Here is a 25,641-nt window from a genome sequence, read left to right on the forward strand (position 1 = left end):
GCATATCAGTGAAAAAACATGGGTCAAAATCATATAAAAATAAAAAATGCAAATTAAAAAATCATTAATCCATATTTAAATACATTTTAACGTATTTTTATAAATCTTCATTTTTAGTTTTAAAGTATGTCGATAGATGGCAGTGAATTTACAGTGGTTGCAAAATTTACTATGACAGTACCGCTCTATCTTATTATATCCTCTTTGATAGAGGGAATAACCCAAAAATCTCCTTTTAATTTTTTCTAGCTAGGCCTAATTATTACGCGTAATGATTCTCTCTCCTAGCTTATATTATGTGCGGGCATAGACAGGAATTAGGATAGGTGAAACAGAAAACGCTGTAAAACATTTTATAATAATTTAATTATTAAATTATGAAATGAGCAACAACGTTTATTTATTATACACTACCCTTAATTAAAGTAAACTACCTATACTATTTATAAGTTAATAAAACCAAGACATAAAATATAAAATCAAAATAAATAAATAAATAATTAATTGACTCGGGAGCATACGATTAAAGAAAGTCATAATGTATATACAAGTTCCATTCGAGAATGATGTTTTACTTATGGTAAAAAACATTGTATTTTAACGCCATGGAATAAAAAAAAAACATTTTCACCACACCAGCTGGTAAAGGCTCTCTTGATTGTTCAAAAAATGATAAGATAGTTGCATTTTATTCACATGTGTTGCTAATTTTAAGTTGTTTTCTTATGTTTGCTGGTAGAATTGGCTTTTAAATGATGATTTTGAATTATCAATATTTAATAACATTCATTTTGAATCGATTTGCTTTGATTTTGTTTGATATTTTACAGTTAGTATTTTCCTTGTGTTGGTGTGGTGAAAATTTTTGTGTTTCACTCGGTGGCACACTTTGTTTAACCCTCGTGCCTTTAAACCCTCGCAACGCTCAAGCTTCCATTTTTCGAACCACGAGCGCAGCGAGTGGTTCAATTTTGGAATCTTTCGCTTGCTTGGGTACCTATCAATATTAGCACGAGAGGTTAAACAACAACTTTGTCTCCTTGTAAAACAAATAACTAAGTATTTTTAGTTAACTAGAGAATAAATTTAATAATTTAATCACAAGGTGGGTTTAAATTAGCATAACTGATACAGAAGTTCGATTTTCTTATCGCTTTGCTGCTGAAATTATCTAGCCAAGCTTTCAGTACCTGAAAGCATAAGAAATACAAATAAATCAAATATAAAACACCACAGTTAAATAGATGTTATATACGAAAGATAAACTGACTAAAGCCTCCAGTGCCCAGGTCTGGGACGCTGGTTAGATCTCAGCCCTGGGCACTGGAGGACTTGGTCACTTTTTCAGTTTTTAATTTATACAATTTCTACTTGAAATAACTCAAATTAAAATATTCTCATAAAATAATTCGATTTGTTTCCTAATAGCCAGTGTCTGAACCACTTGGAAATCAGTCAAATATTTTGTAAAAAAAAAACCCTAGAGAATTTAATATTTGTCCTTAAGCTTTTATAATATGTTCCAATCCAACTGGAAAAATACTAAAATGTAAAAAAATAGGGTTAGAATTAAACGCTTACATTAAAAGAGATCCTCTTCATCATCATACGCGGACATATACCAGTCCCTAGCCACGTCTTCATATATTACTCTCTTCACTTCTTCCCCGTACTGTGGGTGTAGTATCCGTGGGGAGCGGGCGCGAAACTCCAAGGGGACGTCGTAGCATTTGCAGACGCAGCAAGCCGGGAACTTAAACCAGTCGGCGAAGATCCCGCGGCATTCGTTGCGAGGGTCGTAGGCGAGCAGTCTGTGGAGGCGGTAATTCTGCTCACACCTGGAAATTTCAATCCAACTGTGGTTAATATTTTAAAACACAATGGCTTATTGGAGCATCGCATATGTAGGTTCACTACTCTTTTATTACTCCTTAAATTTTGCAGCGATAAATTAGAGTAATTAGGCTTCTTAGTACTCGTAGAAAAGTCAAGAGTAGCATTAGTACTAGTTTAGAATAAAATGTTAAAACTACGCCAACATCGTGGATACACAAGAAATAGCACTTTACTAGAACACTTAATTGAATTTATACTATCGTGAGTTACTAATATGAAAATAACGTAGTAAAATAATCCGCAAAATTAGCTTAAAGTTAGTATGTCTCACGATAGTTTAAATTCGATTAAGTGTTCTACTAAAATTTGTGCTATTTCTTGTGTATCCACGATAGTCATAGACCTAGCATTACATAGACCAGCTATACGCGTGCGCCCGTAAGGGATAGACATAGATGACGTCATAAACGTGGGGATACCATATTGGTAAAAATTACCCCAATATTTGATATCACGTTGGGGCGATTACCCTGGAGGCAAAGTTAGCTTGTTTGACGGTATTAAAAATTGTTAAATAAAATGTCAATGGGCCGTTCTTTTTAGGCGTATAAACAATGAAATACCTCCTATAATTCGCGCAGGTGGTACAAAACTAAACATGTTTAGTAAATAAAACGTAAAATAAAATGTATTATGGGTTTTAATTTAAAGAAATCACAAATCGCAATCACACCAATTAATGTACACCACATTTAATCTTCACAACATTTGTTTACTTATTTTTTGGAATTAGAAGTACGAAAAAACTTCGAGGTCAAAATTACCCATAAAATTATGATATTTTCATCTGGTCTCCCTAACATGATTGTTATGCAGCTAAATTAAGAAGAAGTTTAAAAATGGCTGACCTCAGACTCTTACCTACCTACGTAATTTGGGCGGATAATTTTACAAATAATGTTTTGTTAATTTGCGTAAATAATTGTGATATTTTTATTGAAATCGTTTGATTCTACATTGCTTTGAGTGTAACGTAATTTAACGATGTTATTCTCACATATTGCGTTAAGAGGAAGGTGTAAAATACCGTACTTACGTGTGAAAGGTTATGATCTCATATTTTTGCTCAGAGCGGCTATTACAGCCGATTACAGAACAATTCACCAGTATTTTATCAAAGTTCAAGCATTCAAAACGCTAACCATCACTATATTTCATAAGAGAAAGCACAATTTCATACAAAACAACGATAATTAAACAAGCAACGAACAAACATGACATGTCACGTACTTATTTGTTTGCCACAACCTCGGTTGTGGCAGCGGTGGAAAAGTGAAACTATGACAAGGACAAACAATAACAGCGCTTTCTCTGCTACTCCTACTGAAAGATACATAAGACTATCCCGTTCGGTCATTTTCCCCCACTCCTCATGACCGATCCAGTTATACTAGATTCATGACGATAGTGCGTATTTACTTAACGTGACGTGACTACGCGTGACTTATGAGCGTTTTAGACGTTATGTCTTTGCACAGTAGTGTAATAAAATTCACGATGCTTCAAAGTGCCTAGATTAATATTTTTTTATAAGTGAAATCACATTTACAATCACTATCGCGAATTTATTTTGTTACCTTTAATTACCGACGTTTCGACACAGGACACAGGTTTCACTGCTCGTGGTCGCGGCTAACTGACGTCCCAGCAAAACGTAGAGGTTTGTGTGTTTGCTGGGATGTCAGTTAGCCGCGACCACGACCAGTGAAACCTGTGTCGAAACGTCGGTAAATAAAGGTAACAAAAAAAATTCGCGATAGACCCGATTATAAATGTGATTTAATATGTGTTCAAAACGTGAAAGTCTTAAATGTTTTTTATAAGTTGTTTTATTTCAGGATTGGGCAGTGTAAGGATACAAACCTGCAGCCCTCCCTGCAATACATCTGCTTCTTCTCGTTCACACAGGTCTCTAGATGGATGTACTGCTCGAAGGGATACATGTTGAGCAGCGCCAGAACTTCGCCGCGCGTGCTGTTCGCCCAGAACGGGGCCGCCATCTCCTCTTTGGACTCACATGCGTTCCTGTAAGTAAATATTCTTTATTGCACCACAGATAAAACAAAAACAGTTTTGAAATGTAGATAAAGGTAGCAACATGCGTTTATCGCTAATATAATACCACTCCTTTACTCATTTCTCTGGCAGAGATTATTTTATCCGGAGAAATGTTAAGCTTCTACCAAATAAATAAATACTGTCCTCGTTCTCGAGTACGTGCAAATAATTCAACTTTTTTGATTGATTACATTTTTTAAGTCGACTTGTTCTACTCTAACCCATAATAACTGAGACTCTCTGAAAAAATCTTCTCCTACTAATTTAGGCAAATAGGAGGGTGACTAGGGTGAGCTAGTAACTTGTGTTCAAACACTAGTTCTGGGATTATTTATACAGGCTAAGGTAGTGTAAAAACAAAACCCCAGGCCACGCATTTCCATGCACGACACTATATTTTGTTTAGGAAATGGATGTTGTTGAACAATAGATAAAACTTACGCTCCTCGTAATTTTATAACTGCGGGCCGCATAGCCTCTGGTTGTGCAGGCTTTGGATGAAACTCTTCCTTCTTGTTAACAATGTTGACATTGGTGTCTATCCTGTCAGTTTTAACCTTCTCGTGCTCTGAAAACAGAAGTGTCGGGGGTAAAGTTGAAGTGTCAGGTGTCATCGGCTTCCAAGCGTCTTTATCCGCGTCTGTGGTCGTATCGTCGTACTGCATATCCACGGTTGTTGTCTCAGTTGAGTTGAGAATGGCTTCTGTTGTTGTTGTGATATTCTTATCCGATGAGCTATTTTTAGCGTCTAAGGCTGGTTTACTTTTGACGCTTCCGAAATTTGGGTAAATGCTATTCGTTTCGATGCTTTGTTTTATTACAGCTTCAAGCGTTATGACATCTGGATCCAAATTGTTAAGCTCAATGTTAGCAATGCTTTCAAGCTTAGTTTTATAAGCTATACCTTTGTCCTCATATACCGTCTCATTACTAGTTATTTCAGTTACATTTTTGTTTTCAGTCTTATTAATTTTGGTATTATTACCGTCAAACTCTAATGGTTTTACTCTTAAAATATCGTTATCAGATTTCCTATTGAAATTGGATTGGATTGGTCTGAAATGGGGCTTTACTCTCATGGCACGTCCATGGCTTTTCTTAGTGTACATCATTTTTGTTTTGATTATGTCTTCGGCAAAATCTTCAGTCTTTTTAACGTTTTCATCCTCGTCGTCTTCGATGAAGTTCTCCAGTTCTGCTTTTAAAACTGCTATGTGACGTTCTTCGCCATACATTCTTCTCATGAGACCCTGAAAAAAAAGAAAAAAAAAAAGGTTTAGTACCTAGTCATGAAACACAGAAAACCGAGTACTATAGGCAGTGGGCTCATTCTGAGTGCAGCCAAGAAAGTATTAGACTTTTAAAATAAATAATAGCATTATGTTTAAACACCGCCGTCGCCGATGCCGTGTGGCTTCGTGCCATACACGATGGTCAATCCAAGCAAGCCTAAAAGAGAAACGCATGAGGCGCCACGAGCAGGCCTCCAACCCCCGCCCACCTGGGGGAGCATACACCTGCCGCGTGTGTGGGCGCGGGATCCTCTCGCATAGGACTATACAGCCACGAACGCAAGTGTCGTCACCAGGATGCTGCTTAAAACATCTGACATAAATGAAGCTCAATTTTTGTACCTGGTTTTCTCTCACGAATCTCCTGATGGCGTGCCACGGGTAAGCTTCTCCCGGACTGGTGCAGTAGCTCTGCTTGCTGAGATCGCAGGGGGCGGAGGCGCGCGCGCGCCCCGCACGTTGCGGCCGCGCGCACGCCGACGCATAGTCGTACCCCAACACGTGAGGCACCTACTTGCAAGAAAAAGGGAGTGTTAGCATATTTAATTTAAAGAAAAAATAATTCAATGAGTGTGGACAAAAAAAAACACTTGCGATAAGAAGTTACAAGCGATAAGATAAGGCTGACGAGAAGTGTCTACGGTCTAATTGCCGCGACCCATACAAGTATTTTCATATAAAGCGCGACTAGCGCGAGGTACGCACTACGAGCGTAGCTGATAACACGAGAAAAACCGTATGTAGCGAAAAGAGTCTAGGAACAAACAACGCACCTAGCTGGTTTCTGGCAGTGAACGTCTTAAAAATATGGAAACATGGACGATACAGTCCAAATAATTTCGCACTGCATTCCTTTTTTTTTATCTTACTGACAAATTGGTTCGCCAGACTATATTATATAAAAATCCCCTGAGTCTGCGGACATACTAGAGATTAGGTCAGGTTTTTGTTACACTTGTGTAACGACTCGAAGACAAAGAATCGGTTAACAAATACTATGCTATACACCACTATTAATTCAAAACCCGCTGTCAAGTGTTACGGAATACGGATACGGAAATAGGTTTTCGGTTCTTTATATTTAATAATTACTTATTTAATTTTTTTAATACAATTCTGGTTAAACGGCATTACAGCAAACACCAATGCGCCGAGAAACTTAACCTAACAGAAAATTTCATTTCCAGAAAAATATAGTACAAAAGTAGGTACAAGATACAAAATACACAGGAAGAAACAGAAATAACACCTCACATAACATAGTATTATACACCGACTGTGGAAGGCCTATCATCGATCGTCTCACAATACTTCAGACATTCACGGTACACAGTCGTCCATCTCCATGCAAACAAATCACAATCAGGTGCTGACGTCAGGAGCGCATTGAGTAATGTCAGTGCTCGAGGGAGCGGCGAATTTCTGCGTGACACAGTGCGCGCCGCCGGCACCGCCAACAGTGGGCGCACCCGCGGTCTCAGATTAATCCTAGGGATATCCGGTACGTGCAGTCTAAGCACGCGACTCACAAGATCAGGGCAGTCTGATTCGCCACGCAGCATGCGACAAACGGTAGCAAGTAAGTCGCAGTTACGCCTTACTTCTAGAGAGTTGTAACCGAGTGTTCCGAGCAAAAACTTGGTTGGATATAAAAATGGGTAAAGCCCATATATTTTCTTATACAAAAATCTAAGAAAAGCCTTTTGAATCTTCTCTAGAAGTAAGGCGTAAGTCGACTCATACGGGTTCCATTTTTCAATACATTTATTTTGTTTAATGTTGTTTCAAAATTAAATTTCACTCGGCTTTCTTCCGGTCAAACCGGAGCGGCTTGTGTTTGTTTTGTACGAGTTCGGCTGTCAATTAGCCAGACGTAAGATAAAGATCATTGACATCACTACAGCTTTTACTCCCACCGCCTACCGAATACTCGCTTATTGACCAGTATTAATTTTAAATATACCTAACTGAAATAATAATGATATATTGTTATTATCATTTATCAGGGAAATAAGGGCCTTAAATTTAGCATACTTACATAAATTACAAAATAAAATTCAAAATTTTCAAAATTCAAAATGTTTATTCTGTAAATAGGCTTAAGCTAGCTCTTTTACATGTCAACTTATAACTATATATACATAATTATTCTATTTTAACATAAATAATCGTATAATAAGCTTTTTGTAAAAGCTGTCGTTTTACAATTGACTTGAATTTATTCATTTACAATTTCGTTAAATTAGATGGTAACTTATTATAAAAGCGCACACTGTTCCCCATAAATGACATATTATTTACTCTATTTAAACTGAATTTCGGAATCGCCAATTTATTTTTATTTCTAGTGTTAAAATCGTGTATGTCACTATTCAATTTATACATGTCGATATTTTTTCTTACATACATTATATTTTCGTAAATATATTGACAAGCAACAGTGAGAATATTGATTTCTTTAAATTTATCTTTAAGAGACATTCGCGTTCCTAAATTATATATAGGTATGTTACGAACAGCACGCTTCTGTATAAATGTTACCTATCGAAAATTCACTGTCTCCAGAGATGTAGTGAAACTAGTGAATAATCTTTTTCACCTCAGCAGCTCGAACAAGCCTACTTTCGTCACTCTCTGGAGTAAGGAAAGTGCGACTTGCACAATAGTTATTTGTGCACCAAGAGAGGAAAGTTGTATTTTGAGTCCCGTGAAAGCCAAAGATGCTATAATAGAATCACGAGCGAAGCGAGTGATTCTAAGTTAGAATCTTGACGTGGCGAGGGATCAAAAACACGAGATGTAAAATAACTTTGCTCTCGTGTTGCACATATAATTTTTCACCTCAGTAGTGAAAACATATTAAAGGTTAAAATGTATTTCGAATTACACAGAATAATACAGAGAACAAAAAAAAAGTTGTAATAGAAGTATGAAGTGGCAGTTCATGGCCTTCACTAAATTAACAAGCCACTTTGTTTCACTCCCTGGAGTGAGGAAAGTCGAAGAAAGTAGGCTTGTTCGAGCTGCTGAGGTGAAAATAACTGTTCCCATTGTATTTTTTTTTATACTACGTCGGTGGCAAACAAGCATACGGCCCGCCTGATGTTAAGCAGTTTCCGTAGCCTATGTACGCCTGCAACTCCAGAGGAGTTACATGCGCGTATTAATAGAAACCCTTGTATTTTTCATGCTCTATCTAGGTATTTCAGTCACTCTCAATTAGGGTGGAATATAATTACAAAAGTCCAGACATTAACCTAAAAATCCTGACATTTTTTGGATAGTTACGATTACCATCAGATATATGGGAGCGGCCGAAGTGCTCAAAAATATCTGAACAACCAGTTCGCCTTGACAATAGAGGCGTGTTCAGATGTTTAAATTGCGAGCACCTTGGCCGTACTGTACCGAATTGCTCCCAGAAAATCAAATCGTTCACATCAAATACTAGTCCTATACGCTAACACCGCTAAAATGATATACGGTACGACTACCCCGAAACCGCCTTTTCAGACAAACGTAGTCCCCATTTTCCTCTCTGGATATTAACATTAATGAAAATATTTTTACACAAGTTGATGTATTTTAATCATAGAGCTATAGCTATGCCCGAAAGTCTGATTTTTTTCGATTTTTTCATTATTATAAGTTAGGAGCATTTAAAAATTTGTATGAAATCCGTTTTTCGCTCCTAACTTTTATAATAATTAAAAAAACAGGCATAGCTATTACAATACATAAAATTCTGTAAAAATATTATCCATAATGTCAATATCCAGGGAGGAAAATAAGGACAACGTTTGTATGGAGAAACGATCATCCCCTTTCCTCTTAACCGGTTATTCTTATTAATCTTTAGTAATCAAAGTCCAATAAAACAAAACAAAACAACTAATTAGTGCAACATGTGGCATGCGAGATGAGCGAATGACAGGTATAAACATAAACCTGTTTGTTTTCGCTGTATGCCGCTCATGTCCCGCCGCCGCGCTAAGCTTTGACATCCGATATAACTTCCGATTCGACGGAACCGGAACCAAAGCGGATGTGTAATACCAATCGGAAGTTCTGACTTAACGGAACCGGAAACGGAGCTCCGTAACAACCCTATAGTTCGTAGCATCTGTCATCCCGATACATTTTTAGGGTTCGGTAAAATAAAAACGGGACCCTATTTCTAAAACTCCGCTGTCCGTCCGCCTGTCTGTCTGTCCGTCTGTCATCAGGCTGTATCTCATGAACCTTGATAGCTAGATAGGTGAAATTTTCACAGATGATGTATTTCTGTTGCCGCTATAACAACAAATACTAAAAACAGAATAAAATAAATATTTAAGAGGGGCTCCCATACAACAAACGTGATTTTTTTGCCGTTTTTTGTGTAATGGTACGGAACCCTCCGTGCGCGAGTCCGACTCGCACTTGGCCGGTTTTTCTTTTTGTTTGGCGTTTGTCGCTGTACACACGATTGTCATTTTGGCTGGCTTGCCTCAGTCAGGGGGGCTCCCCTGAAAACTTTCTCTTATGACCTGCACCATCGCCGCTATCGAAAGTAAACGCCCACGCCTAATTGAGCCGTAATGACATCCTCATTTCACTGCTTTCGATCGGCAACAATCGAATAACTCGCTACAGCGAGCTCCAAATGTGAATGAATTCCATTCATAAAGTGGGTATGCAATGCACTTGAGTGGGACTACACTAGAGGTACTATGTTGCAGGTTGCAGCTCATATAGTATTTCGATGTCTAGCTGGCCCCGAACGGCTAATCCTTTGTCTATTGTTAAGTAAAACGGCACGTGCCACTACCCGAAAAATAAAGTCGTGTAATTCTAATTGGCACCTGAGCGCGGGCTAGTCTAACGCTCGTAAAATCAGTGTAGATGTGCTCTCCGATAACGCACCTTTGTTTCGCATCTCGATGACACATTTTAGACTGGTTCTGTAGCGTTCGACTCACCGGCACTCAATAACCGTAGAGGGACCACACACACATAAAATAATTTTCCATTAGTTCATTTTGAATCTTATTCCAATTACCATAGAATTGTTATTCAATAACCGGTTAAAGCGAGCCAACTTTTTTTATACAGGTAGTAACACGTGCGGCACGTGCCGTTTTACTTAACAATAGACAAAGGATAAGCCGTTCGGGGACAGCTAGAAATCGAAATACTATACCTCTAGTGTAGTCTAGAGTAGACAAACATAGTTGTATTTGTGACAGCACTGTAGCAGTCGTACTTAGTAAAACATTGTATTTCTAAAATAAACCATTTATTTATTTATTTTATTGCGTAGTTTTCGCAATTACGAGTATTCAATTATTATAAAATAAAATTGCTAAGTACTCGTATTAAAAATGCATTATGTCATTATCCAGGAAAAAGGGAACTAATCAACTTTTCGATAATGATATCTGGTCACTATGTTTGAGATTTCTAGAATGGGCCATTTTAATTTTATTCATTGTTTTTAGTACTTAATTCATGGCATGAGTGTCATACGATGCGCACATATGCATTGCACATTAACACTTGCTCTTGCGACCTTTTTGGGACATTGATTGATTGACAAGCCTGATAAGGATTAGCACTTTCTCTATCAATTTGTTAACAAGCAAAATAATATAATGGTAGTATAGTAGATATTCATTCGACTATAGCGTATAAACTGTATAATAATTATAACTGGTATATAAAGAATATTATTGTAATCTAAAATAATAAAATATTGCGATAAGTTCCAGATGTTGCGATTTGGCTTTAATTTGAATTCACATTACTAATAGGTATGTGCGCTTGAAATAGACTATAGAGTCGACAATGACAATAGATGGATGCTGAGGACTACTGAATGGAGACCGAGTGCCAGTTGCATCATTCGCACTTGATAGACTGATTAACGTCACCCGGCGCGTCGCGGCGTTTTACTATGAAACTTTCCATACAATAAAATTTAGCGAACTGTTTAACGATGACAAACAGTTTGGTGCAACCGACCCGAGAGATGGTGAACGCGGATCGGGCCACCCGCGCGCGCGCTGGGACGACGAACTACGCGCGCTTTCCGCTCTGGCGACGCGCGGCCTAGAAGCATATGGAACGAGCCACGAGCTCCTTTAAAGAAAACGCATTTACCTGAATAAAATAATAATTACAAAAAACAGAACACAACGTAAAAGAAATAAATGTAAATATATGTCCCATTTTGTCTAAAAAACTCCTAGCAGGGCTGGTAACACATGGAGTTTATTATACCAAGCCTCCTTCTCCCTTAAAGGAGAGGCCATTTTAAGTAAATTATTTCGTTAAATATAAATATCGTAAGTAGTTTAGTTTTTAGTGAGTTTTATTTTATTTTATTTCTTTTTATGTTTTATTGTATTGTATGTAATGGGTCTATTGCCTGAATAAAAACAAAAAAAAAACAATCAATTAATGTAAATACTGTAAAAAATGTACCTAAGCATTTGTTAATTTAATAAATGGCTATTCTGATTCTGATTTGAAAAACTTCAGCTGAAATTACCTAAAAGATACCTAAATTCTTGGCCTCACTGTAGTTGTGAATGTTGTGATTGTGATGCATGCATATTTTAGGACGGATGACTCCTCGTAAATCTGAGCGTGTAGGAGGTTTTGTCTGTAAAGGACATTGCACATTTAATGCAACTTTACACGAGCATATATTGTTCAACCTACGTGTTTTTTAAGAAATTTGCAATTTATAAACTGCATTATAAAAAGAAAAATCTGATTTGCCTCGGCAAAATTGTTTTTAATATCTTGAATCTTCTAAATAGTTTGTGGTTTCTAGGCGTACTAATAGAGAGCTAATATTGTCGTAGATATTTTCATCGGTTACTTATGTATATCAAATACGAACATGTTTTTAATGTTTTTCACAATCACAACATACGATAAAGTCTGTGCGGAAAGAGTCGTGGAATGTAAGGAAACCATTCTTTCCGCACGGACTCTATCCTATTTACAAGCGCGTGCACAAGTGCATCTTCATCGTAGATTATAGAGATCACACTACCACAGATAACAAATCTAACGGCCTCGACCCATTAAACAATTTGACCATAGGGATGATGACACATGTTGAATTTTATAACAAAATCTAGTAACATAGATAGCAAATGAGCAATTTATCACAATAATGTAGATATTAAAATTATATATGGAAATAATACAAAAATACAGAACTTGAAAGTTTCAAAATTCAAGTAATATTTCAACTTTCAAAAAGGAAAAAAGTAAGGGTACCATTCGATTTCTTATATTCTATCCAAAAAATATTGTACATCAACTATATACATGAACGCAATATTTCACCGACAAAAACGCAATTTTTCTTATTTTGTCCATACTTACATTCAAAACGGGCTCTCAGTGAACTTGACGTCACGTTCACTTATCGTTTTGTTAGAAGCGTTTCGCGAGTGTTGTACGACTGTCGGGCTTTGACTAACATTTCTGACTTTTGTATTGCTTTAATGCAATGGGTCCCATATAGACATTTGATCCTAAAAATAAACCTGATCGATTGATACCATTAATGAAAATTTGACATCTAGCCTATTCTCAACATATATGAAAATGACAAGACTTGGAGTGCATCTCGCTTGCGCTTATTAGTGCACGTGAGCAGTGCCATATTTGGTATTACCTACGCTAATAATAAACAAATGTAGATAGGTATATGAGCATTTCCATACTAGCGGAACGGCGTTCTTTTTATGATAGGCTGAAACTATAATTCCTGTATTTAATAGTGTTCCGACTTGACGCGTCAAGTGTGAATCGTAATTTGGCAGAGTTTATAGCACGCAAAGCATAATAACCAAACGGAGACGCCTTGTCTGTAATTTTCTGTACAAAAAAGTGCAGATTTTTGCGGGGGAGGGGAACGTCAAATGTATACGTAACGTAAAAATAGCCATGTCAGATAAACGCCAGTCCATACATCGTGTATGACCATTGGCCGACTATTTTCGACGGAGGGCAACGCCTGTTAATGGCTACTCCATTTGGTTATATCCTCTAAAGCACGCTCCAGACCAGACTACGCGGCGCGAAGCCGCGAACGCGAGTGTGGAGTTGATTTCGCTGATTAGCGAACTAGACTACACACTCGCGTTCGCGGCTTCGCTCTGCGATTCGCGCACGAGTGTGGAGGGCCCTTAAGGTTTAGCACGATGCCCACGTGCGTACGCGCTTTCTCCTCAAAAAAGATGTTTACAGCCGTGTGGGCATGCGTTACCGTTGTCTTCCGGAGTGCACTGGGATGAGATTTAACTGCGATTAACATTAAATAATTTTACGAATTAAACTCACTTGTTCTAGTCACTCGCGCGACATGTTTCGGAGAGCCTAAGTCTCCTTCCTCAACAATATCTCAAGCACTAACAGTGCGAGCAGCGTTCACGATGGCCTTGTATCGCGTGCAATTAACATGTTTTGCTGTAGAATTATAACATGTGTAAGATCGAATACTGAGTACCTACGGCAGATTTAATTTATACTATGATCACTAGTCATTGTCAACTTCCTTTTGATGAATCAGTCGTAGTTTCCTTCTTCCGCTTTTTATTTTCGCAGATTACAATTTGCAAATCACTTTGACTGAATAACTATTAAATTAAAAATTCCCGTACGCTATACTACGATACAACAAAATCCATTTTATGCCAAAAATGCCATATCATTCTGGAAAAGAGCTATACTCTTCAAACTGCTGGATCGATTTCTATGAAACATAGCTAAGAACCACCGCAAGAAACCGCTTTCACGTAAAAAAAACCGCATCGAAATCGGTTCATCCGTTAGAGGGCTACGATGCAACAAACAGACAGACAGTCAGCCATAGGCGTCAAACATATAACACCCCTCTTTTTGTGCCGGGGGTTAAAAATATTCTTTGGAATACCCACCAAATTTTAGCAAATGCATTAAAGTTTGACCCATAAAACATTTTTTTATTGCTCTGAAACTTTGTACTTACAATAGGATAAGATATATATAGGTCTGTAATTAGTTTATGTAGGTTCAGATACAATAGTAATATACTATTACATACTATATACAAAAAAATACAGCGAATTAAAGTTTTTCATACGAAACTTGTTTTTGGTCTATTTCGTTATGTACTAGAGCTATATAAACTAATTACAGACCTAGATATACCGCATGTCATTGTATATGGATATGCAAAGTTTCAGTACAATCGAACACGTGGTTTTAAAATGAGAAATGTATAGGAAGATGAAATTCGACCGAGCTTGCCGGGGACTCTTAACTCTAACGATTTAACCTTTCATATGTGTGCGGTGTTCAAGAATTGTGGGTACAAACCTCGGATATATTTTATACTGTATAGAGCAGAAAAAAACGATCTAGAAAAAAAAAACCAAAAAGGCGGTCCTTTCGAACACAGACAAGAGTAAAATTCCGTCTCTTTACAGCAATTATCAGTGAAATCAAATATCAAGTAACGTAACGCAAAAGAGATGCACGTTGCGATGGCCGCGATAATAAAATTAATAAACGACATCAACACGCTTCGGCCAAGCACACTAGAGAGATGTTATCGCAAGCGATCTTAAGTGAGATTGAGATAATCTCTACATTATGTCTGCCTACTGGTGAATGTTGTTTCTATTATGACAAGATTACAACTGTTACAAGTGATAATAGTGTCACTTATTTTTAATTGTTTGGGATAGATACCTATACCTACTATGTGAACAGTGGCGAGCATAACATGAAACTGACGAAAAAAGAAAGATAAAGTGGATCTTTGCCCAAAAGTGGGAATGAAGCCCGTAGACAATGACAACACCTACTTACACAAAGTTGCGAAAAGTTTTCAAATAGTAAAAAAAAAATTGGTAATTTCAGGAAAATTTTACAGGAAACAAAGGATACTTTCATTTTGGAAATGAAAAAAATCGATTCCTGTACAAAAATATGAGAAGTATGGGAAGTTTTTCATGTGCAAATTTGTAAATGCACATCAGTATAGTCGTCCGATTTGTAGCTGGCCCCGAACGGCTTATCCTTTGTATATTGTTAAGTAAAACCGCACGTGATACTACTACCTGCATAAAAAATGGTTCGGTCACTTTAACTTTCTTTTTTGGAAATTGAATTTCTGAAATAAATAATTATTTAATCTATAATTTAATTTAATTTAACCGGTTATTGAATTAAAACTCCTATGGAAATTGCAATAAGATTCAAAACGAACAAATGGAACAATAATTTGCGATTTCTTTTGTGGTCCCTCTACGGTTACTGAGTGCCGGCGAGTTGAACGCTACAGAACCAGTCTAAAATGTGTCATCGAGATGCGTAACATTTAGCAAAGGCGCATTATCGGAGAGCGCACCTACACTGGCTTTTTGAGCGTTGGAATAGCCCTCGCTCAGGTGCCAATTAGAATTATACGATCCTTTTTTTTTGCAGGTAGTGGCACGTGCGGTTTTACTTAACAATAGACAGGATTAGCCGTTCGGGGCCAGCTACAAATCGATCGACTATACGTACACCATTACATCGCGCAGACAAATCTATTGATACCTGATATCTGTACAGGTCTCATGTCTTTGGCCAACAGTCAATGTGGGCGCAAGTGAAATACTTGACGTCTCATTGATATCTACTGTCACTAAGTCAAGAAAGGCTTTAGACGTTCGATAGTCGAATATTTACTGATCTACGAATGAGAAAGTCTAGTCTAGAAATTTCCGGTCTAGTATTCTCAAAACATGTTGTCATAGTCAAAAACCCAACCGATTTGATAACAAAAAACTGAACCCGATTTAACGTAACTTAATACAAACAAAAAATCTTTGGAGAAACTTAATAAAAAACAAAGGAGGTTCGAAAGTGTTACATATCATTAGTTAGAGTGAAAGTAAGTCGTGACGTCACATGGTGCTGATGTAAACATTAGGCAATGTTGTGATGGGAGATGGAGCTGTCATTATGTTGAGGTCATTGATACTGTGATGGAGGATGATTTGTAGCGTGTCAAAACATTGGTTTGACAAGCTTTGATTATACAAGATAATGGCGCGATTACACACTGTCTAAAACTATTCTCAGACCAATAACTTGAATCTTTTCAAATCGAGAGTGAAAGCTTTTAGGTGAGCATGCTCCATCCTAAACCGTATCGGCTTGAGATTGTGGTCAATTACTTACGTTTATCTAATAAATGTGATGGCATAAGTGCTCCGTGAACAGTTTAGTAAGGAGCTCAAAAAATTGCTGGATTGTATGCTGCTTGCGGCGTCAAACAATTTCGGTTGCATGGTAACCGCATATTTTGAATCAGCGACTGCATTAGGTGAACGACTCTGAGTAATTGAACTCAGCTTCAGATTCAGAGTATTCACATTCAGATTCACGTTCAGTCAGGAAAAGAGTTTTTTCGGGATTATCATTCGCTCGATTGTGCAGCCGAAGAATTCCATGGGGAACTTCTTTTCACCAGCACTACCAGCAGTAGGTAACTTATTTTGACAAATTTGATCATTGAGCTTTACTAAAGCCAGTGACTTTCCGAATAAACGAGTATTAGAGTCAGACCAAACCAAGCTAACTCTGCATGCCATTAGCAATGACAAAGTGTGAAAGTGTCTGAAGGCTTCTATGAAAATGTGACGTTTGTATTTTGTAATGATACTCCCTCACTTTGTTCAATTCATACAAATCCGGACCAATCTTGAGATTAAAAATTAAAGAAATGGATGAGTAAATCAAAAATTTGTTTAAACATGTTTTTGTAACAACTAAAATCGTTTTGGTTTTTATTCTTCTTATCGTCGGAAATGAAGTGGCTTTATCGCAGATTAAGCTAGCCTTTTAAGAACAGTGTCTTACTTTCTGCGGAATACATTTTGAGAAATAATTGGCGAATCTATGCCATGTTGCTTGTTGTTTAAGAAACATGAAAATTCCTAATTAAGTATAATAAGTAGCCAAGTATTATCATAAAAATGAAACTTGGCCAAGAAGATTATGAAAGAAAGAAAAAGATTATGACCAAGACAACACGCTATTTGGCAAGGAAAAAACATTTGTTCCTTTACTCGTATGTGGTGTCGTGAATAAAACGATCAAATCGATTATGATTATCAAAGAAACAGCTAAAGAATAATAATTTTGGCAGTGACCACAAAGTGTCTTCATTCAACAAGCTTTTCTTCGATAACTGATAAACCACATACTTACATGCATAGATGTAGGTCTTACATGTAGGTAGTTTAAGCTTAACATATTTGGTCAGCAAGTGTAACGTGTGCTCCAAAATAGGGTCGCGAGCGCAGGTGAAAACCCGCCAAACTTTCACTTTGACGTGATTTGTGTCGTTATGCGGCTTATGTCACAATGTGACAGTTACTATTGTCATTCTATGCTAAATGTCAAAATCATTTTTAACTGAATTTATAATTTCCAAGGAGGTCCTCACTTCGTCCCCGATTATTTCTCACCACACCAACTGGTAAAGGCTCTCTGGATTGTTCAAAAACTGATAAGAAAGTAGCATTTTATCCACATGTGAGGCAAAGTAATCAAATGCAAATTTTGAGTTGTGAGAATTGACTTTTAAATGATAAATATTTAAAACATTAATTTTGAATTGATATGCTTTGATTTTGTTTGATATTTTAACACTCAGTATTTTTCTTGTGTTAGTGTGGTGAAAAATTTCGTGTTTCACTCGGTGGCAAAATTTGTTTAACCTACGTGCCTTGAAACTCTCGCAACGCTCAAAACTCCATTTTTCGAACCAAGAGCGTAGCGCGTGGTTCAATTTTGGAATCTTTCACTTGCTCGGGTATCATTATTAGCACGAGAGGTTTAACAGCAACTTTGCCCCCTTGTAAAACGCATATAACTATTTTTGTGTACATACTGTTGGTCCCTTTGTCATCAAGTCAGATATGAATATATGATGATGGGGGAAGTTAAAGGAACTTCAAATATTTAGGGTACACCCTATAAGAATTTAGTTACATAAAGAGTTGATCAATTGATTTTTTGTTGTTTTTCTGTCCCGTCAGTCAGCCGGCAACAGTAGCATAATTTGTTAGAAAAAATGTGATACATCATTTTACTAACTAAGTAGATGAACCATTAAGGAAAGGGCCCATTATACTCGTAACTACCATAAAAAAACCGGCCAAGGGCGAGTCTGACTCGCGCACCGAGGGGACTTTTTAGTATTTGTTGTTATAGCGGCAACAGAAGTTTCAACTGTCTATAGCTATCACGGTTCATGAGATACAGCCTGGTGACAGACAGACAGACGGACAGTGGAGTCTTAGTAATAGGGTCCCGTTTTTACCCTTTGGGTACGGAACCCTAAAAAGTATGGTTATTTTAAATACCGTGAAACCAGGGTTTATAAGTGACCCAGATGACCGTAACCAACGGGTGACAAGAAAAAATTGATTCACCCATTTTTGAAGTAAAACTTCTTTAGGCGCGACTAGAGGGTAACTCAGTTTTTTCTGACGGAAGTAACGCTCAGTAGTGACACACGCACAATAGAACACACGTCAAAGTGCCAACATACCGATAAACGTCAAAGAAGTTTTACTTCAATCGCGCGTAAAGATTACACGCACACACTTTTTTTTAATAGTAACTCATGGATTTTCTCTAAGGGACTTTTAGTGAAGTGGAACTGCTGATGGACTTAAGAAGTCTGTTCTTTTTTTGTTTAAGGTTGTGTTATGTATAGTCTCTTATTATGATTGTACCATCAGGCGCAAAAGAGCATGGCGACTTTATCAATGAATTCATTCAAATTTTATTTCTTTATGCAATTTCGCAGCTCACTGTATGATTTGAAATAACAAATAACTCACATGAAGATATATATGTCATTCTTTTGTTGCCGCACAAAAGAACTTCAGCACTAGACTAATAAATTTTAAATATTGTCAGTTTATGATGATTAGATATTCATAAAGATAATTGGCTGGTCTAGTCAAAAGCAATTAACTTGGTTACGACTCGCTTCCCACAATTCTATTCTAGTCTATGGCCTACCTTAAAAGCACACCTTTAATAGTTATTTGTTATACAAGGGTGCAAAGTTGTATTTTACCCGCGAGTGTGGAATTGAAACATGAGCAATGAGCATTGTTGACAATGTTGACATTTCTGACGTATGAAATGTCAACGATGCGTTTTAAAATTGCATCACTCAACTTGTGCGTTCAGAATTATATTTAACATCATTATAAAAAAAACAACGTTTCTTATGGAATTTTAAGGTGTATGACTTAAAATCATTAAATAAAGCTAAAGTTGGTATTTTTTATTAGATTCTCAAACCATTTATTTAATGATAATTAATATCGAACGAACCATTATCATGAGCGTTTTACTTTTTGTTATCTGTCAAGCTACTTAAACACGCTCCCTCCAAGGTCAAATTACTTTCCCCACTAGTGGATAAAATGCGTTTTTCCCCGCTTGTTTTAAAGGATAATAGACGGCTTTCCGAGCTAGTGAGGGGAAAAACTTATTTCACCGATACATGTATACAATTTACATTTAAGTATCAGAAATTAGAGAAAAACTGTAAAAGTCCAAAAGTTTTTGGCAAAAAAATATATTTTCCATGGCTTCTAGAAATACATTAATACTTTACGCAAACCTGTAGCGTCAACAAATATACAGGTTTTAATATCGATTTATCGTCTACATCGTATATGTATGATAATGTAGGTACTTGACCGCACACATTCGATTGATTAGGATGTTTCCTTTAAAAATGTACTGACTATAGGAAATATTTTTCAAACTAAGTTTCACGACTGTGTGTGATAAAAAATCTTTCTTCATTAATTCTAAGCTCAAAAAGTAAGGTAAGGTTGGTCAGGTATACCTGTTTAAGCATGTAAGACATTTAAAAGCTAATAATCATTAACAGATAACAAACCTTGTTAACCACCTCACCCAACAATGAAGTTCGTTGACCTCAACATAGACAATATTATGTTGAGCTAATGAGCGATTGTTAAAGGGTGTCATGACAACTCCTGACGTTTAACAGTTGTTTCCCATACTATTGACACCATTGGTATTTATTGAGCGAGTGGCGGAAACTTAGAAACACAATCGAATACATACATTTTTTTATTTTATCTATTTAATAAAGGGGTTTTATCATATTTGATGATGGCACCCCCATTGTTACAAATCAAAATCACAAATTTACCTTCGCTAAATTGACTAATATATACATACAATTAAAACTAATAACTGCGAAGGCGAACTAATTTTCTTTCGGACGAACCGTTTATTCATCTGAAAAAATGGTTTGCCAGAGAAAAGTGTAAAGAAATGATAAGTAGGTACATTATTCCTTGTTAGTTGTTAGTCCTAACCTGGCTATACTACTAACTATGAGTTTCTTGGAATTATTATACACTGGATATCATTGAATAGATATTCACCAGTGGCTTTTCGGTGAAAGAAAATATCTCGAGGAAACCTACATTTCCGAAGAAATTAATGATATGTGTGCGAGAGTTCTCAATTGACATATCGTCGGACCGTGGGTTTTTCGCTTATAGTCTGGCAAAAAAAATAGATATTAAAAAGTATAGTGTTATCCCTTTCAAATCAATCTATATAAGAAAACGGGACGACACTACAGTATTGCCACTTTTTAATTTCTACTCTTTTTTGTCAGACTATACTACTTTTCTATCCTTCAAGACCATCCTTTATAGTTGTCGACAGCGTAATAAAATAGACTGACTAATTGAATACAGTGGTCACTTTAAGAGGCCATAACTAACTCGTTTGCGGTTCCAAAGAAAGTTGAGTTAAACTAAAGTGTTTGATTAGAAAATGTGCGTATGCCTTTAGGTTTCTTCAACGCGCCATCTTCTAAGACCGTACTTTTATCGTATTAAGGGCTTTTTGAGAGCCACTTCGACCAACAATGATCTATCATGGCGTTCCTTTAAAGTTAATTACTAATACCCGTTGAATCTAGGAAATTCCAGATTCCTTGGGTTGTGCTTGTTCCTCATAAGGTTGCAGTATGGTATGTCCCGTTCTAAAACCGTCCTAAGTAGTATCCTAAGGTTTGTTGAGAAGTACAAGCTACCTTTTGAAGCTAGAATTGACTTGACTGAGCTAATTACAGATCTCTTCTGCCTTCGAAGAAAGTTGAGCGAAACGATATGAAATTTCGCGTATGCCTTTCGGTCTACAAACGCCTCCAACACCCTTATCAACACAATTTGTCACAAGACACTAGCACTTTCGAACTCACCACAAATATCAACGTGATGGCGACTCGCATCTTATCGTACTTTCACTGATTCGCGAGCGTACATCGTGGCGCGTGGTCTCGTGGCCACGGGTGGGCTCTAACTGGCTATCTTGGTCTACTTTCGCCCTGTCCTTGCCGTGTATTCCTACACAGAATCGTACTTTCTAGCCAACCAGTATAATTTTAACCTAGAGAGCTACGAACTTGTATAATCAAAAAGTGTGCTTATACTGGTTTTGATAAGTCCGGACTTTAGGAATGATTTCTTGCACCTGTAGGTACTTTGTAGGAAAAGTTGCTTGCGATACGGATTTAATGACTCTTTTTATTATGAATGAGCTTTATATGCTGTCTATAGGCAATTGATTTCTCTTTGTTTTCGCTCTGTAACGAGTTATGGCTTGTTTATATTGATTGTCAAGTTAGATTTTCTGCTTGTCATGCTTAACAAGCGTATGGACATTGGTCACTCAATCAAGGCGTTAATATATGTAAGCCTTTGAGTCTAGGTCGATATAGTTTTGTGTAGAGTAGATGGAACAAGTTGATAGAGTGTACTTAACTTAACTTAATCATACTTAATTCTGATGGTATTTCGATTTCCTAAACCTAATTAGATTCATTTAAGCTCATTTTTATCGGAAATCTGATAACTCTTTTGATTTTGTGGATACTGTGGCAAATCAGTCAGGTTAATTATATTCACTACATATATTTAATCATGTAAATCACTTACCTGTCACGCGAAGTCACCAAACAGCTTCGCTAACTAGAAAACATTAATCTTCCACATTTCCTTCTAACCACTGATACCACGATTAAAATAACCCACATGCCTTGCGGCTAAAGAGCGCCGCAAACCTGCAATTACCTTAATATCAAACTATTACTCGCTATATACACTCCTGCCAAGCTGAGAACACTTTAACATCCTTATTATCTACATGATAAGACATCTTTTCCACTAAACATGTGTCGCCGTTCGTACATTGCGAATTCTCACGATACAGAAATTAGGTTTCGCTTCGTTGCAAGAAAGAGTGTGCGTGGTCGAGTAGGTCAGTCGAGTAATCGCTTGCCAGCCGGCGTCTGCGACCGTCCCGCTCTAACCCAAGCGTTTGCCCGCAAGTGGGAGAGGGACGGGGCGATGCGCGTGCGCCGCACCGTTATCCAGCGGCGATATCTTGAATGGAGATGGCGTTTTCTCCCGCGCCACTACAATGGCGGGTGCTCGAAAAGGAGAGTTCCCTTATTAATTTAATTGGTTGCGTTAATTAGTGACAGGTTCATTTAATTTGGTAGAGATACTTTAATTTTGCGTGATAATGATGAATGGTATTGTGTTCGTAGTCGTAGACATAACTGAATAATTGTATTGTAGAATTATGTTTTATCTACTTAACAGGGTGGAAAAATGTAGAGGAAAACTATCAATGCCTAAAGTTGTTGAAATAAAATAAAACTATGAAAACGGATTATATCGCGTATATTGAATTTATAATACATCCATGTACATGTATTATAAATTCAATATACGCGATATAATCCGTTTTCATAGTTTTATTTCATGAGTAACTATCGCGGTAACCGAAGACAATATTTGTTGAAATAACTTATTCAGCTTTGTGTAATTCAGCACAGCACATTATTATTAAGAGTTATTTGCGTAAAAGACAAAAAACCGGCCAAGTGCGAGTCGGACTCGCGTTCCAAGGGTTCCGTACATTACACAATTTAAACAATGTATTTTGTATGTGAAACGTGAGTAAAATGTCTTTAATAAACCCGTAGGTCAAAAACTAAGTAATTAAGTCCAACTCACGCTTGACTGCAGTTTCTAATAGGTGTTCCTGTAATCTATAGGTAAAAATCTATTTTGTGTATTTTTTTCAAAATTTTAGACCCAGTAGTTTCGGCGATAAATGGTGGGGAATGGTCATTTTTTGCCTATTTTCTTGAATAACTTCTAAATTGTTTATCCTAAAATTATAAAAAAAAATATTTGAGATTCTCATAATGAGCTCTTTTATTTGATATGTAACACGATATAGTTTGAAAAACTTTATTTTTTAATTTTCTCATTTACCCCCCATAATTGGCCCCCATGTTTAAAATTCATTTGTTTACGTTACATGTCCGTCTTTGGGTCACAAACTTACATATGTACACCAAATTTCAACTTAATTTTTTTATTTATTTTTTATTCATTAAATATATACAACAAACTTTTCACTATTTCTAATTATACATTTTAATTTAAGCCAGCATTTAAAGACATAGTGTGCAGTAACAGCCCAAAAAGACCGGGGCCTGTGCTAGGGCTAGTTACAATATATGTGACACAATTTTTAGAGAGCGATCGGATTTTGGATAAACAATTTTCTTATAATATAAAGTTTACTTAATTCAATTAAAAAAGCTTAATTAAATAAACATGCATTACTGGTATTTTTTATTTTTATGTACGTATTTAATATACGTATATTGGGTTTTATAATTATGTAAGTCTATATATATTATTTGCTATCTAATACACATACATACATATATATTATATGGAAAAATAGAGAAATATGACACGGAGTTACGTTTAATTGGTCCAGTAGTTTCGGAGCTGCGACAGACGGACAGACAGACAGACGCACGAGTGATCCTATAAGGGTTCCGTTTTTTCCTTTTGAGGTACGGAACCCTAAAAAAAATACTCCGTACTTAATTGCATGGCAAACCTTTTTTCCAATTCGAGGCTTTTCTTGTTTACCCTAAAATCTTTTTGCGAAAATAGTGTTTATACAATGACCGTACATACAGTTGAGTTGAGCTACAAATAGTTGATTTGATAGGTATTACTTAACTGGAAGTTCTGACCATTGACCATTCATATGTGTGTGGTGGTCAAACATGGGTTCACACCTCGATTGTGAGATTTGTGCGGTATACAGGGTGGAAAAAATTAATGGGCCCCGGAGGGAAAGTGCCTTAAAACAGCTCATTTGACTTGAAGGAAACATTATTTTATTTAAAAAAAGAAACAAAACTGCATTCAAAGATTTCTTTTTTTAACCGACTTCAAGATTTCAAAAGGAGGAGGTTATCAATTCGGTTGTATATTTTTTTAACCGACTCCAAGATTTCAAAAGGAGGAGGTTATCAATTCGGTTGTTTTTTTTTTTCATGTTTGTTACTCCATAACTCCGTCATTTCTGGACCGATTTTGAAAATTCTTTTTTTGATTGTAAGTATATACATACAGATTGGTCCCGTTTTTGTCAAAACGCAGTTCTGATGATGGGATCCATGAGGAATCGAGGGAACTCCTCAAATGTTAAAGGCATACATATAGTGGTTTTAGTATTTTCATCAACAAATCAAGCACTTACATTTAAAAAAGTGACATTTGATGAAGTGGAACTGCTGATGATGATCAGAACGGAACTCTTTAATGAGGCATAGTTCACGTTTGGCGATTTGTCCTCTTCGTTATGTTTGTTAAGCAAGTTAGGTTTTCAAGAAACATTTTTGTCAAGCTCGAGTTGGTCGATGATGGGATCGATGAGGAATCGAGGGAACTCCTCAAATGTGAAAGGCATACATATAGTGATTTTTGTATTTTTATCAACAAATCCAGTTTTTCCATTTTAAAAAGTGACATTTGATGAAGTGGAACTGCTGATGATGATCAGAATGGAACTCTTTAATGACGCATAGTTTACGTTTGGCGATTTGTCCTCTTCTTTATATTTGTTATGACATATTTTTGTCAAGCTCGAGTTCTGATGATGAGACTCATGAGGAACCGAGGGAACTCCTCAAATGTGAAAGGCATACATATTGTGATTTTTGTATTTTCAACAACAAATCCAGCATTTACATTTAAAAAAGTGACATTTGATGAAGTGGAACTGCTGATGATGATCAGAATGGAACTCTTCAATGACACATAATCCACGTTTGGCAATTTGTTCTCTTCCTTATGGACCCAGACCCAAACTTGGACCGGGTCTGGACATGGACTCCAACTCGGATCCGGACCCGGACCGAACTCTGACCCAAACTTGGACCCGGACAACCGGA

General features: G+C 36.8%; 1 protein-coding gene across 3 annotated transcripts; it reads right to left on the reverse strand.

The window, feature by feature from the left end:
• Nucleotides 1-1,568: 1,568 nt before the first annotated feature.
• LOC134746484 (protein spaetzle 4) lies at nt 1,569-21,805 on the reverse strand. 3 transcript variants are annotated; one of them, XM_063680890.1, is made up of 6 exons: nt 21,568-21,805; nt 5,589-5,756; nt 4,940-5,204; nt 4,396-4,522; nt 3,760-3,921; nt 1,569-1,838 (listed from the first exon to the last, which is right to left on the reverse strand). In XM_063680890.1, the coding sequence occupies exons 1-6, from the start codon at nt 21,595-21,597 to the stop codon at nt 1,583-1,585; spliced, it is 1,008 nt and encodes a 335-aa protein (XP_063536960.1). In that variant the 5' UTR covers nt 21,598-21,805; the 3' UTR covers nt 1,569-1,582. The 3 variants fall into 3 exon arrangements, with proteins under 3 accessions (XP_063536960.1, XP_063536958.1, XP_063536959.1); XM_063680888.1 differs by having other exon boundaries at nt 4,396-5,204; nt 21,568-21,804; XM_063680889.1 differs by having other exon boundaries at nt 4,396-5,204; nt 5,589-5,759; nt 21,568-21,803.
• Between the last annotated feature and the right edge of the window lie 3,836 nt (nt 21,806-25,641).

Source organism: Cydia strobilella, chromosome 13 (genome assembly GCF_947568885.1).
Source record: "Cydia strobilella chromosome 13, ilCydStro3.1, whole genome shotgun sequence".
NCBI lineage: Eukaryota > Metazoa > Arthropoda > Insecta > Lepidoptera > Tortricidae > Cydia > Cydia strobilella.